The sequence below is a fragment of the Tachysurus fulvidraco genome, unplaced genomic scaffold (assembly GCF_022655615.1).
Source record: "Tachysurus fulvidraco isolate hzauxx_2018 unplaced genomic scaffold, HZAU_PFXX_2.0 HiC_scaffold_42_np12, whole genome shotgun sequence".
Taxonomy (NCBI): domain Eukaryota; kingdom Metazoa; phylum Chordata; class Actinopteri; order Siluriformes; family Bagridae; genus Tachysurus; species Tachysurus fulvidraco.
In genome coordinates, this window is record NW_025927275.1 from 363,604 (window position 1) to 378,941 (window position 15,338).

A 15,338-nucleotide genomic window follows, 5' to 3' on the forward strand; every position below is an offset into this window, starting at 1 on the left:
ACGCACACTGACCTGAGACCAGTACACACACACACTGACCTGAGACCAGTACACACACACACTGACCTGAGACCAGTACACACACACACAGACCTGAGACCATTACACACACACACACACTGACCTGAGACCAGTACACACACACACACACACTGACCTGAGACCAGTACACACACACACACTGACCTGAGACCAGTACACACACACACTGACCCGAGACCAGTACACACACACTGACCCGAGACCAGTACACACACACGCTGACCCGAGACCAGCACGCACACGCTGACCCGAGACCAGCACGCACACGCTGACCCGAGACCAGCACGCACACACTGACCTGAGACCAGCACACACACACTGACCTGAGACCAGCACACACACACTGACCTGAGACCAGTACACACACACACTGACCTGAGACCAGTACACACACACACTGACCCGAGACCAGTACACACACACACTGACCCGAGACCAGCACACACACACTGACCTGAGACCAGCACGCACACGCTGACCCGAGACCAGCACACACACACTGACCTGAGACCAGCACACACACACTGACCTGAGACCAGCACACACACACTGCTGATGTGTCATTTCTCAGATCAGATACTTATTTTTTCCCTTTGATACAGATCAGGTGAACGAGCTGGTGGCTTTGATTCCTTACAGTGATCAGAGACTGCAGCCTCAGCGGACGTGAGACTCACACTGACCTGAGACCAGTACACACACACACACTGACCTGAGACCAGTACACACGCACACTGACCTGAGACCAGTACACACGCACACTGACCTGAGACCAGTACACACACACACTGACCTGAGACCAGTACACACACACACTGACCTGAGACCAGTACACACACACACAGACCTGAGACCAGTACACACACACACACACTGACCTGAGACCATTACACACACACACACACTGACCTGAGACCAGTACACACACACACACTGACCTGAGACCAGTACACACACACACTGACCCGAGACCAGTACACACACACTGACCCGAGACCAGTACACACACACGCTGACCCGAGACCAGCACGCACACGCTGACCCGAGACCAGCACGCACACGCTGACCCGAGACCAGCACGCACACACTGACCTGAGACCAGCACACACACACTGACCTGAGACCAGCACACACACACTGACCTGAGACCAGTACACACACACACTGACCTGAGACCAGTACACACACACACTGACCCGAGACCAGTACACACACACACTGACCCGAGACCAGTACACACACACTGACCCGAGACCAGTACACACACACGCTGACCCGAGACCAGCACGCACACGCTGACCCGAGACCAGCACGCACACGCTGACCCGAGACCAGCACACACACACTGACCCGAGACCAGCACGCACACGCTGACCCGAGACCAGCACGCACACGCTGACCCGAGACCAGCACACACACACTGACCTGAGACCAGCACGCACACGCTGACCCGAGACCAGCACACACACACTGACCTGAGACCAGCACACACACACTGACCTGAGACCAGCACACACACACTGCTGATGTGTCATTTCTCAGATCAGATACTTATTTTTTCCCTTTGATACAGATCAGGTGAACGAGCTGGTGGCTTTGATTCCTTACAGTGATCAGAGACTGCAGCCTCAGCGGACGTGAGACTCACACACACACACACACACACACACACACATTCACACACACACTCACACACATTCACATGGAGATGCTGATACACTAATAATGATTGGTTAGCTGTTTAAAATAGAGTGGCAGCGTTTATAAGATTCTATTAGGAATGTGGTGTGGATAATGAGAGATCTCCATGATTCTCACACACACACTCTGTCTCTCACACACACACACACATGACACTCTTCTGTCTCACACACACACACACACATGACACTCTTCTGTCTCACACACACACACACGACACTCTTCTGTCTCACACACACACACACGACACTCTTCTGTCTCACACACACACACACGACACTCTTCTGTCTCACACACACACACACGACACTCTTCTGTCTCACACACACACATGACACTCTTCTGTCTCACACACACACACATGACACTCTTCTGTCTCACACACACACACATGACACTCTTCTGTCTCTCACACACGCACACACACACACACACACACACCTGGCACTCTTCTGTCACTCACACACACGCACACACACACACTAACCCCGTCACTCTGTACGTTTGACCCCCAAACACTCCTGCCCCTTCTTGACCCTCAGCCCCCTTTAACCTCACTCTTCCCTCTCTCTCCTTCATACACATGTGTTCTGTCTCACTATCACTGACTTTCATTCTTCTTCTTTCCAGAGCAGACCTCCACCTTTCCATGTGTTCCTCCACCTGCTCCTCTCTACTCACTACAGATCACAAACCTTCAGTGTCTACAGAGATTCCTGTCTGACTTCGAGTCCCAAGAAGGGACTCAAAGCCGATCTGTGATGTAGCTCCACCTCCACCTTGAATTCCTCTGTCTGACCTACATCACCTCTCACTGCTGTCATCCTCTCATACATACAGATCCTGAACTCCTCTGACGTACTTCTCCGTCACTCCTGACACACAGTACCATAGCTCCTCTCCTCTCCATGTCATACGCTTTCTCTACATCCACAGTGAGGCTTCTTCTGACCATCTTTGTCCTTCTCCACTTTTCCAGCCCTTCCACTCTTGGTCCTTCTCAGATCCTTCCTCACTTCATCCTTTCTCACTTTCCTATTTCCTGCTCTATAATATTCACCTTTTTCTCTTGTCTTTCCCTCTCATTTCATCAGCTCCTCACAATACTCCTTCTATCTTCTCTGCACACTCTCCTCACCTGTTAGCACATTTCCACCTCTATCTTTTCTCACCCTAATCTGTTGCTCATCTCTATCTCTCTGTCTCCATAACCTGTACACGTCCTTCTCTCCTTCCCTCATCCTTGTATTCTGTCTGTTTGGCCTTTGCCACGTCCCTCTTCACTCTGTGCTGTGATTCCTTATCATGTCTACTACCTTTGGTCATTTCTAGGTCCCACACCTTTTAGCTTAGCTTCCCCTTCTTACCTCCACTCTTATATGTAACTCTGTGTAGCGCTCTCTTCAGGAGATAAGTGTTAACTACAGCCATTTCCATCTGCTTAGCAAAGTCCACCACCATCTGTCCTTCTAGGTTCCTTTCCTTAACACCAAACCTCCTCATCACCTCCTCATCACCTCCTCATCCCCTCTGTTCCCCTCACCAACATGTCTGTTGAAGTCTGCTCCAACCACAACTCTCTCCATCTGGAACTCTCTCCATCTGCTTGTGGATCATAACCACTGACCACATGCAACATCCTTTAATTTCTAACTACAACCTGATGACCCAGTCTGACGCTCTTTAAGCTCTAACACACTCCTCACACACTCATCCTTCAGCATCACTCCTACCCCATTTCTCTTCCTATCCACACCATAATAAAACAGTCTGTAAACACCCCCCCCCCCCCGCACAGTATATCTAACTTCCTTCTCTCCATCATGTCCACCAGCTATTTCACCTGTCATTGTATAAACATAGTGTCCCTATACTCAGTCCTGTCCTCCTGCCCTTCCTCTTCTCTCTCTGCCTATGAACCCTTCTCCCTCCTCTTCTTCCCCCACCAACAGTAGCCCAGTGTCCTCCGGCACCCTGTAGGTCCACAGTGATGGTGGCGGTCGTTGTTAACCAGGGCCTCGACCGATCTGGTGTGGCGTTCACACTGAGGACTCACACGTTTACATTTGGCACATTTGACACCGGATGCCCTTCCTGACACAACCCTCTTTATTTATCTGAGCTTGGGACTGATACAGAAAGCACTGGCATGAGTTCCATCAGTCTGTAATCGCTGATGGAAAGTAAAACAGTAAACCGTATACAGAATGTTAGGAGGCTCCGTAGGTAGGCAAAATGTTTGGGTGGAAATAAAAATGTATTGCAGGTGAATTTAGGACAAAGTCTGTTAAGGTTCCTTATTTATCTCATTTTATTAAGGACATGAATGAGGGAGTGTGTGTTGTGTTCTGTTCATCAGACAAAGTGTTGATTATAATCATATTGATCTAGTACGGTGTTCAATACAGTTGCTAGCTGTATCATGTAATATTCAAATCAGCACTGTGTGTGTGTGTGTGTGTGTGTGTGTGTGTGTGTGTGTGTGTGTGTGTGTGTGTGTGTGTTTGTGTGTACAGGAAGCAGTATGTGGGTCTATCTGTGATTGTTTGTTTGTTCGTTTGTTCCCTTGTGACCTTTTTCATGTTCCCTCGGCCGGTGCTGGTGGAGGACGGAGGGATTCGGTCTGTCATCATCCATTTCGACCACGACACCAGCCGTGTGCTCATAAACATGACTGTGAGTACACACACACACACACACACACACACACACACACACACACACACACACACACACACACACACACACAGCAGATTGTGTGAGATGGTGTATCACGTTACTGACATGGTACTAAAATCTAAAGTGAGACCTTTAGTGTTTTATAGGTTAATAATAATGTTTTATAATCAGTGTGAAACTTGACTGTAAGCCAATACAGTGAGGATAAGATAGAGGTGATGTGTTCATATCCCCTGGTTCTAGTTAGGACTCTAGCTGCTGTGTTCTGGACTAACTGGAGCTTGTTTCTGCTCCTACTGAACATCCAGACAGTAAAGTATTACAATAATCCAACCTAGAGGTAACAAACACATGACCTAGTGTTTCTGCATCATGTCATGACGTCATATCTCTGATCTTAGTCATATTACTGAGATAAAGAAGGCTAACATTGTGGTATTATTTATGTGAGCTTCAGATGAGAGACCGGTGTCAATAATCACACCGAGGTCTTTTACTGCTGCACATGATGTAATAGAAAGACCATCCAGAGTTACTCTGTAATCAGAAAGCTTACTTCTGTGTGTCTGTGGTCCTGGTACAAGATCTTATGTGTGTCTGTGGTCCTGGTACAAGATCTTCTGTGTGTCTGTGGTCCTGGTACAAGAACTTCTGTGTGTCTGTGGTCCTGGTACAAGATCTTGTGTGTGTCTGTGGTCCTGGTACAAGATCTTCTGTGTGTCTGTGGTCCTGGTACAAGATCTTCTGTGTGTCTGTGGTCCTGGTACAAGAACTTCTGTGTGTCTGTGGTCCTGGTACAAGATCTTCTGTGTGTCTGTGGTCCTGGTACAAGATCTTCTGTGTGTCTGTGGTCCTTGTACAAGATCTTCTGTGTGTCAGAGTTAAACAGGAGGACGTTTTCCATTTGCATTTAGCAGACATCTGGAGAGACTTTCATTTTATTTCATTTATACAACTGAGCTGTTGAGGGTTAAGAGCTTTTCTGAAGGGTTCAGCGGTGGCAGTTTGGTGGTTCTGGGACTTGAACTCCTGACAGTTGTCTGCCGTAATCTGCTGGCTTTACAGTTTCCTTATTGTCTATGTTCTTAAAACAACATGGAGGATAAATCAATGTGCCATGGACAAAGGTTTGGACACAGCGGAGAGGAGACGAGTTTAGGTATTTAAATCTAAGGATTGACTTTTTTTAATAGGGGATTTGAGCCTAAGCTGGTGTCTGTTGGGGAAAAACTTATCTGGTATATAAACTGATGATTAAAATGGAAATGACTGAAATCAGTTGTGCTGTTGGGGGAAAGAACAAGATTCTGTTTCCTCTACTGATTATAAGCTTTTGTACATCTAGCTCTCAGGTTCTCTGACTAAACTGTTCATTGTCCGTGCGATATTAAACATCTTCTCTGTGGAATTCAGACGGAGTTGAGGATTAAAATGAATGAAAATCTCTAACAATCGCTTTTGTAGAGAAAGTTTCAGATTGAGAGAAAGTGTTGTGTGTTTTAAACTAAATAACAAGCAAATGTGGGATTTAAAAACCTGTCTCTTTGTGTAGGCGTGGCTGTGGGCGTGGCTGTGGGCGTGTTCTCAGAATGCCCTGAAGTTTAACAACTGGAACTTCTTCACCGTGTTGGTGGACAGCGTGAGCAGTCAGGTTCTCTACATGAAGACGGTCATTGGCACTCAGCAGCTTGACAACATCATCAGAATCCAACCACTAAGCCAGAGACAGGTAAGGGGGCGGAGTCAGAGATGAGAGTAGGGGAGGGGTCGGTCAGAGATGAGAGTAGGGGAGGGGTCAGACAGAGATGAGAGTAGGGGAGGGGTCGGTCAGAGATGATATTAGGTGAGGGGTCAGACAGAGATGAGTAGGGGAGGGGTCAGACAGAGATGAGAGTAGGGGAGGGGTCAGACAGAGATGAGAGTAGGGGAGGGGTCAGACAGAGATGAGAGTAGGGGAGGGGTCGGTCAGAGATGAGAGTAGGGGAGGGGTCAGACAGAGATGAGAGTAGGGGAGGGGTCGGTCAGAGATGAGAGTAGGGGAGGGGTCAGACAGAGATGAGAGTAGGGGAGGGGTCGGTCAGAGATGAGAGTAGGGGAGGGGTCAGTCAGAGATGAGAGTAGGGGAGGGGTCAGTCAGAGATGATCATGTAGGCACGGTCAGTCACAGACCGATACAGGAGAAGGGTTACAAATCAGTTTGTTATGAATCACACCTACAGACTGTTGTGTACGTGACCCTGTGTGTGTTTGTTGTGTAGATGAATCACACCTACAGACTGTTGTGTACGTGACCCTGTGTGTGTGTTTATTGTGTAGATGAATCACACCTACAGACTGTGTTGTGTACGTGACCCTGTGTGTGTTTATTGTGTAGATGAATCACACCTACAGACTGTTGTGTACGTGACCCTGTGTGTGTTTATTGTGTAGATGAATCACACCTACAGACTGTTGTGTACGTGACCCTGTGTGTGTTTATTGTGTAGATGAATCACACCTACAGACTGTTGTGTACGTGACCCTGTGTGTGTTTATTGTGTAGATGAATCACACCTACAGACTGTTGTGTACGTGACCCTGTGTGTGTTTATTGTGTAGATGAATCACACCTACAGACTGTTGTGTACGTGACCCTGTGTGTGTTTATTGTGTAGATGAATCACACCTACAGACTGTTGTGTACGTGACCCTGTGTGTGTTTATTGTGTAGATGAATCACACCTACAGACTGTTGTGTACGTGACCCTGTGTGTTTATTGTGTAGATGAATCACACCTACAGACTGTTGTGTACGTGACCCTGTGTGTGTTTATTGTGCAGATGAACTTCACTGTGAATGTGGAGATCAGCGGGTCGCTGTCCTACGTATAGTGAGTTCATTTTTACTTTTTTGCTACTACTGAGTTCAAATTTAGCAACTGAGTCGCTTAGTTTATGCTAATGTTTTAGCCTGTGTGTGTGTGTGTGTGTTTGTGTGTGTGTGTGTGTGTGTGTGTGTGTGTGTGTGACACTGATGTTTGTTTTTTTTTGTTCTCACAGTACCTCAGCACATTGACACAGAAAATGCACACATAGCTCACCCCATAGAAACTGTGTCTGTTCCCCGAGCAGTGAGATCCAAAAGTAAATACATGAGAAGTTCTCGAAATAATCTTACTGTAATTAGACCAGAAAAATGCCAAAGAAACAAACAAAAACAGTTCTTAAGGTTTGGACTTCTGAACATTAGATCGCTTGCACCCAAAGCACTTATTGTAAATGAAATGATCTCAGATAATAGCCTTACTGCACTCTGCCTCACCGAAACGTGGATTAAACCAAATGAATACATCAGTCTAAACGAGTCTACACCATCAGGATATATCTATAAGCACGAACCTCGTCTGACTGGTCGTGGAGGTGGTGGAGGTGGTGGAGGTGGTGTCGCCACTATCCTTAGTGATTACCTCACTGTTACCCAGAGAACACAGCATAGATTTAGTTCTTTTGAAGTGCTCGTCCTTAATGTTACACTATCGCACATGCACACGAAGAAATCCCTGATGTCTCTTGCTCTAGCGACCGTGTACAGACCCCCAGGGCCCCGGGCCCCAGACCCCCAGGGCCCTACACAGTTTTTCTTAGAGAATTCACAGATTTTCTCTCAGACCTATTGGTTAACTTTGACAAAGCATTAATTGTAGGAGACTTTAACATTCATGTCGACGACACAAACGACGCTTTAGGACTCACATTTATGGACTTACTAAACTCACTTGGGCTCAAACAAAACATCACTAGTGCAACTCATCGACGTAACCACACACTAGATTTAATAATATCACACAGAATAGAAGTCACTGATATAGATATCATACCTCAAAGTGATGACATCACAGACCATTACATCATCATGTACACACTACCTATAGAACAGACTAACTGTGTCTCACCACGTTATCGACTCGGTAGAACCATTATTTCGACCACCAAAGACAGATTCACAAATAACCTGCCTGATCTGTCTGGACTTCTTAATGTACCCTCAAACTCAAACGACCTAGATGTAATGACTAACAGCATAGACGCTATATTCACTAGCACATTAGACACTGTTGTCCCAGTCAGATTACAGAAGGTTAGAGATAAAACACTTGCACCTTGGTATAATAGTCATACTCACACCCTCAAGAGAGAAACCCGTAACCTCGAACGGAAATGGAGAAAAACTAAATTAGAGGTGTTTAGAATTGCGTATAAGGACAGTATGTCCAGCTATAGACAGGCTGTAAAAGCTGCTAGGGCTGAGCACCTGAGCAAACTCATAGATAATAACCAGAACAATCCCAGGTTTTTATTTAGCACAGTGGCTAGTTTAACAAAAACACAGAAATCTGAACACACGTCCATCACATTTCAGTAGTGAGGACTTTATGAGATTCTTCACTGATAAAATCGAAAGTATCAGGAATAAAATAGGTGACGCTCAACATATGAGAGCAACCAGTGACACAATCTCACCTAAGGCTTTACACAGCTTTACAAGTACAGGACAGGAAGAGTTAGATAAACTTATTACTACAGCTAAATCAACAACATGTTCACTAGACCCCATCCCAACTAAACTACTGAAAGAAGTGTTACATAAAGCTGGTGAGCCTCTTCTTAATATCATTAACTCCTCGTTATCTTTAGGTTACGTCCCGAAGTCTTTTAAGCTGGCAGTTATTAGGCCACTCATTAAAAAACCTAACTTAGACCCTAATGAACTATCAAATTACAGACCTATCTCACACCTTCCGTTTATGTCTAAAATACTAGAAAAGGTTGTGTCTGTTCACCTGAGCTCCTTCTTACAGGAGAACAACATCCTTGAAGAGTTTCAGTCAGGTTTCAGGCCCCATCATAGCACAGAAACTGCACTTGTTAAAGTTAGAAACGATTTGTTCTTAGCTTCGGACCAAGACTGTATGTCATTATTAGTTCTACTTGACCTTAGTGCTGCATTCGACACTATAGATCACAACATTCTTCTAGATCGCTTACAATATTACACAGGTATTCATGGTCAGGCTTTAAGCTGGTTTAGATCCTACCTGTCTGATCGACACCATTTTGTAGAATTAAATGGTGAATCCTCCAGTTTATTACCAGTTAATTATGGGGTCCCTCAAGGATCAGTGCTAGGACCTCTGCTTTTCTCTATATACATGCTTCCATTAGGGAACATTATTAGAAGACATGGGATTCGTTTCCATTGTTATGCTGACGACACACAGTTATATATCTCATCAAAACCAGATGAAATAGCCACAGTGTCCAAATTAACTCAGTGTCTTAGAGAGATAAAAGACTGGATGAGTTGTAATTTTCTGTTGTTAAACTCCGATAAGACAGAAATACTACTCATAGGTCCAAAAACCAGTGCACAGAAACTCTCACACTTTAACTCCCATTTAGAGGGATGTACTGTTACTAGTAGCTCCACAGTGAAAGTCCTGATGTTTATTAGACAGTAACTTGTCTTTTAAAAATCCTATCGCCCATACTACCAAAACAGCCTTCTTCCACCTTAGAAATATCACCAAGCTGAGAAACATCCTGTCTGTATCTGATGCTGAGAAGCTAGTTCATGCCTTCATGACCTCTAGACTGGACTATTGTAATGCATTACTAGGTGGTTGTCCTGCATCTTTAATAAATAGGTTACAGTTAGTCCAAAATACAGCTGCCAGAGTTCTCACTAGGACAAGAAAGTATGACCATATAACCCCAATGTTATCATCGCTACACTGGCTACCTGTTAAGTATAGAATTGACTACAAACTGCTGCTACTTACATACAAGGCTCTTAATGGTTTAGCTCCCATGTATCTAACTAGTCTTCTAACACGTTACAATCCTTCACGCTCTCTGAGATCACAAAACTCAGGACTTCTGCTAGTTCCCAGAATATCTAAGTCTACTAAAGGTGGTAGAGCATTTTCTTATTTAGCTCCCAAACTTTGGAATAGTCTTCCTGATAGTGTTCGGGGCTCAGACACACTTTTCCAGTTCAAAAACAGATTAAAAACTCACCTTTTTAGTCAGGTGTACACACACACACACACACACACACACACACACACACACATAATACATCCCATAAAATTATGCACCAATACTTTAGACTTGCACCTTTTTTATGAACAGCAGATATGTTAATCCCTCTACACTGCTTCTCTCTTTCTACCCATCCCGAGGCATCCAGACAGTGTACCAGCTCCGATCGTCTTTCATGCAATGAAGATTTTGGACCTCCACTGAGTTGAGGCTGACTCTATGAAAATCCTGAGACATCTACAGATCTACCAGCTACAGTTGTACTTCATGATACCAAGAGGAGATCTGAACTCCATGTGATCTTTACACCAATTCAACACTTGTTTGACTGTATATTAGTAATCTCACCCCCAGTGTCACCCATATGAGGATGAGGTTCCCCCTTGAGTCCGGTTCCTCTCAAAATCCCTTCAGAATTTAGCAAGTACAAAGTCTCGGCATCATGTTCACCACGTTTGATATCAATCGCATGAATTCCCTAGGAGGACTATTTAAAAGTTCACCACATGCAATTATGAAATAATCCAAAAAGGCTGACTTCCTGCTGGGCGGAGCTCATAGTTTCGAGTGCGAAAGTTGTTCGGGTCGATGAGATCTATATGCGTACCAACTCTCGTACATGTGCGTACATAATTGCCAGATCTGTGCACAAATGTTTATTTTTGCATTGCAGGGGGCGCTACAGAGCCCCCCTGCCACGCCCGTATTCCAGCCTTTGCCCGAGCCTAGCGTCGCACGACTCTGACGTGTGTGCCAAATTTCAAGAGTTTTCGAGCATGTTAAGGGACCCCAATTGGCCAATGTGTGCAAAAAAATAAATAAGAAAAAATAATAAACCCGAGCAAAAACAATAGGGCTTCGGACCATCGGTGCTCGGGCCCTAAATATAGCTGCAAGCAGTGATGGCGGCCCTCGCACGTTTTTTTATCGCTATACGGTGCCTTCCAGAAAACAATGCACGGTGGGCAAGTGCATCAAGCGGCTAAATATCAGTGGACTATTTTATGTTGTAACTGACCCATTTGGGGACTGTAGGTAAATGAAACCCCACATTTTAGACAAACGGGGGCGCTAGTGAGCCACTTAAGAGACACACCTTTGTCTGACCTTTTTGTCAACACTTAACAGCCGAGAAATGTGATGTATGTGTCAAAAGCCTTAAATATGCCTGAAATAAAATGTAAACTTTGACACGATGCCATGGCAACGGTGTTTCAGATATCAAAAATCTGTTCGCAATTTCGCATCTCTAATATCTCTGCGTTATGGTGGCCAAGTCTGGTCTCAATCGCATGAACCTTGCATGCAGCTGTCAAAAAATCCACCTTTGTGACTGACACACTTCCTGGGGCCTGTTGGTGGCGCTATACCTGGGACTCACAATAAGCACATCGATGCGATTGAAATCCTTGGCCGAACATACACACCGCGTGTCATCACAATAAGACATCTAACCCTAACCCTAGGTAGAAGACAGTTCCTCTTTCTCTGAATCCGCCATAACTTAGTCGCCTCGCCATGGCAGCACCGTTCGAGATATCAAAAATCCATCCGCAATTTCGCATTAGATTCAATCCCATGAATCCTCTAGGAGGAGTATTTAAAAGTTCATTGCATGCAACTGTGAAAAAATCCACCTTCCACAAATCCACAAATCTCAACCCAAAGGATTTATTGGCCAATACTCAGAAATCAAAAAGAAAATCCAAATTGTTCCTGTGTAGTTACGGTTTCGCACCTTAAGGGCACTCAGAATGTCTCAGCGAGTGATTGCTCATTTTAGGTGAAACAGAAAATTCACACAATCATATCACAGTGCACTCTGCTCCTGAGTCAACTAGAAACGGTATCGGTATTTGTTCAACAAGTAATGTAATCACAGGCATTTCTTTAAACCAGGGCTCATTATATTTACAGTAGCATAACTTTCATTTGCAGATATAATATCAAACTTTTATTTTTTGCTAGGCATTGAATTAGTAACAGGTGGAAATGGAACAGTTAGTTTAAGCTTTTCTTCCTTGCATTGCATAAAAGAGTCAGACTTACCCATCCCTGTGAGCTTACCCGTCCCAAACCCAAACCTCATGCCTCTTGGTTTCCCTTTGATATTTCTTAGGGCAATACTGTGCCCAGTGGTCTGAACTTCCACATATAAAACATCCATTCTGAAATCCAGGCCTGTTCCATCCCCTTCCTCTAATGGAATCTCCTCAGACCACAGACAACTAAACCATGTTGAGACGGTGTTTCATTTTTAACCTTTCGTCTTTTTCTTTTTGTCTCTCGGCCTTTAGCAGCTTTTCTGCATGGATGAAATGCTGTTCAATCAAAGACAGTTTTTCAGTGTCCCTAGTAATGCAAGTTTGCTTGACGTTTCTTGCAATGTCCTCTCATAATCCATTTATGATACTGTTTCTCAGAGTTGCCTCATACGCATTAAGGTCAGCAGCTTCAGCCATGTTATCAGGGCATTCAAGGCCACTGTGTGCATCATGTACTTCTATAAATTGTGCAAGATATCTGGAGACCGTTTCATCGTCCTCTTGTCTAGACAAGGAGATTTTGTCATGTCCATTTTACCAGAAAGCAAAAAGATCATGTTACCTGAGTGTGTTGAAAAGAGGATCTTCTTGTCCCACACCTCTGAGATCTGCATTCCTTTGTGCACATCTGTGTGTCTAGCATCCTGCTGGAGAGTAAACTGTCCATTGGATGTAGAAGTAGTAGCAGTAGGAAGCAGTATAACAGCTGGTGGGTGGTTATTGTTTGTCTGCGGGGGTGCCTAAGGTGTGTGGTCTGAGAGGGCAGCCATCCAGAGAAGATTGTGAATAGGTTTGTGTGTGTGATTTGCATGCTCATTTACTTCTTGTCTTTTTTCTCTGAAGCCACATGCAACTTTTCACTCAACTTTTATTTTTTTATTTTTTTAAAATGCCCTTCACTATCACTACCTATTTCTGGAAATCCACAGACCAATACCCACTTACAATATTGTGATTCAGAACCAGGTCCATAATTAGTTATCATAAATTGAACATTAGGATGTTTACAGGCCCTTAAAAATTGTCATTGGTATGTTGTTACGTCAAGGGTGCCATGTGTACTAGCCATCCATAGCCTTAAATTCTCCCAGTTTTCAGACCTTGATTTCATAAGAGACACATGTGAGACCGAACCAGCTACCGTGAATACCTTTGTGAACAGAGTAAAGGGAACCGGGGGACCCAAACTTATTCTTGTACATACTTCAAACTCTGAATACCATGCTTCCTAAACATCTCTCTCAAACATCCCTTATCATATTGGCTGAGTGCCAGACTGCAAAATATTTCCCTCAACCTTCTCTTTCTTATTGCCACAACACGCACTCTTAGTACAAAAGGACCCCATGATTAACAACAGTATGCTCTCACGGCTCGTCAGCACATGAGCGGAAACCCAGTTTCCCTTCTACTTTACCTACTTTTCACAAAAAATCTGTACTTACATAAATTGTTGTTTGAAAAGTCTGCTCATTCTTTCTCTCTACAAGGTTCTTTTTCTCTATAGGATAGTAGCATCAGAAATTCTATTCTATTTATCAGAAATAATAGTTCAAGGAGAACTTTTCCTAAGTTGCAGAAAAGAACACAGAAGAGTCCTGTGGAATATCAAACTTATTTATTCAATAAACTTGCAAAAGTGAAGTCAGTCTGTCCCGACCTAAGTCGAGTAAGATGAGTACAAGGCTGCATCTGACGAGTACAAGGCTGCATCTGACGAGTACAAGGCTGCATCTGACGAGTACAAGGCTGCATCTTACAGTGTGCGCAGAGCGATGAAGGAAGCAAAGCGGTGCTACGGGAGGAAACTCGAGTCACAGTTCCCACATGGTGGCTCTAGGAGCCTGTGGCATGGACTAAGGAACATTACGGACTATAGAACACCTGCTTCTAGAATGGGAAATGTGGACGCTTCTCTGGCTGACGAGCTAAACACCTTTTACGCTTGCTTCGGGGCTGCAGCTAACCACGCTAGCGGTGCTAGTGGCACAAACAGCATGAATGCTGAGAGAGCTACAGATGTAAACACGTTCACCATCTCAGAGCATGACGTGAGTAGGGCATTCAGGAGAGTGAACACCAGGAAGGCAGCAGGACCAGACAGCATCACAGGTCAGGTTCTGAATCACCGGTGTTCACTGAGATATTCAACCTCTCACTGGAACAGACTATTGTCCCCTCATGCTTCAAACAGTCCACCATTGTTCCTGTCCCAAAGAAACCCCAGCCCACCTGCCTCAACAACTACCGCCCTGTAGCTCTGACCTCAGTAGTGATGAAGACTTATCAGAGACTTCATTGCTGCACCAATACCAGATACACTGGATCCACTACAGTTCGTGTACCACCAGAACCGCCCTACCGAGGACGCCATTGCTCATCTTTTCCACACCACGATGAGCCAGCTGGACTGCAGAAAAGGGAATTATGAGAAAATTCTGTTTGTACAGTTCAGCGTTCAACACCATAATTCCCTCCATGCACACCTCCAAGTTGGAGGTCCTGGGACTCAGCCTGCTGTACTCACTGTACACGTATGACTGTGTGGCCACTTATAACTCCACCACCATCATCAAGTTTGCTGACGACACTGTTGTGGTGGGCCTGATCTCCAACAATGCAAGTAAGTCCACTTTAATAGGTATTATACTAATAAACAAACCCCATAAATACACACATACAGGGGTTTTTCCTGATGATGTCAGTGATCAATGTACTGTTGTCGTTATACGGGGGCAAGTCATGGCCTAATGGTTAGAGAGTCTGACTCGTAATCTTAAGGTTGTGGGT

The 15,338-nt window shown here is 44.8% G+C and overlaps 1 protein-coding gene across 1 annotated transcript; it reads left to right on the plus strand.

Moving 5' to 3' along the window:
- The first annotated feature begins 1,606 nt into the window (after positions 1 to 1,606).
- On the plus strand, positions 1,607 to 7,390 carry LOC125140691 (transmembrane protein 106C-like). Its single transcript, XM_047809858.1, has 4 exons — positions 1,607 to 1,679; positions 4,260 to 4,419; positions 6,011 to 6,151; positions 7,243 to 7,390. The coding sequence occupies exons 2-4, from the start codon at positions 4,324 to 4,326 to the stop codon at positions 7,291 to 7,293; spliced, it is 288 nt and encodes a 95-aa protein (XP_047665814.1). The 5' UTR covers positions 1,607 to 1,679; positions 4,260 to 4,323; the 3' UTR covers positions 7,294 to 7,390.
- Positions 7,391 to 15,338: the final 7,948 nt, after the last annotated feature.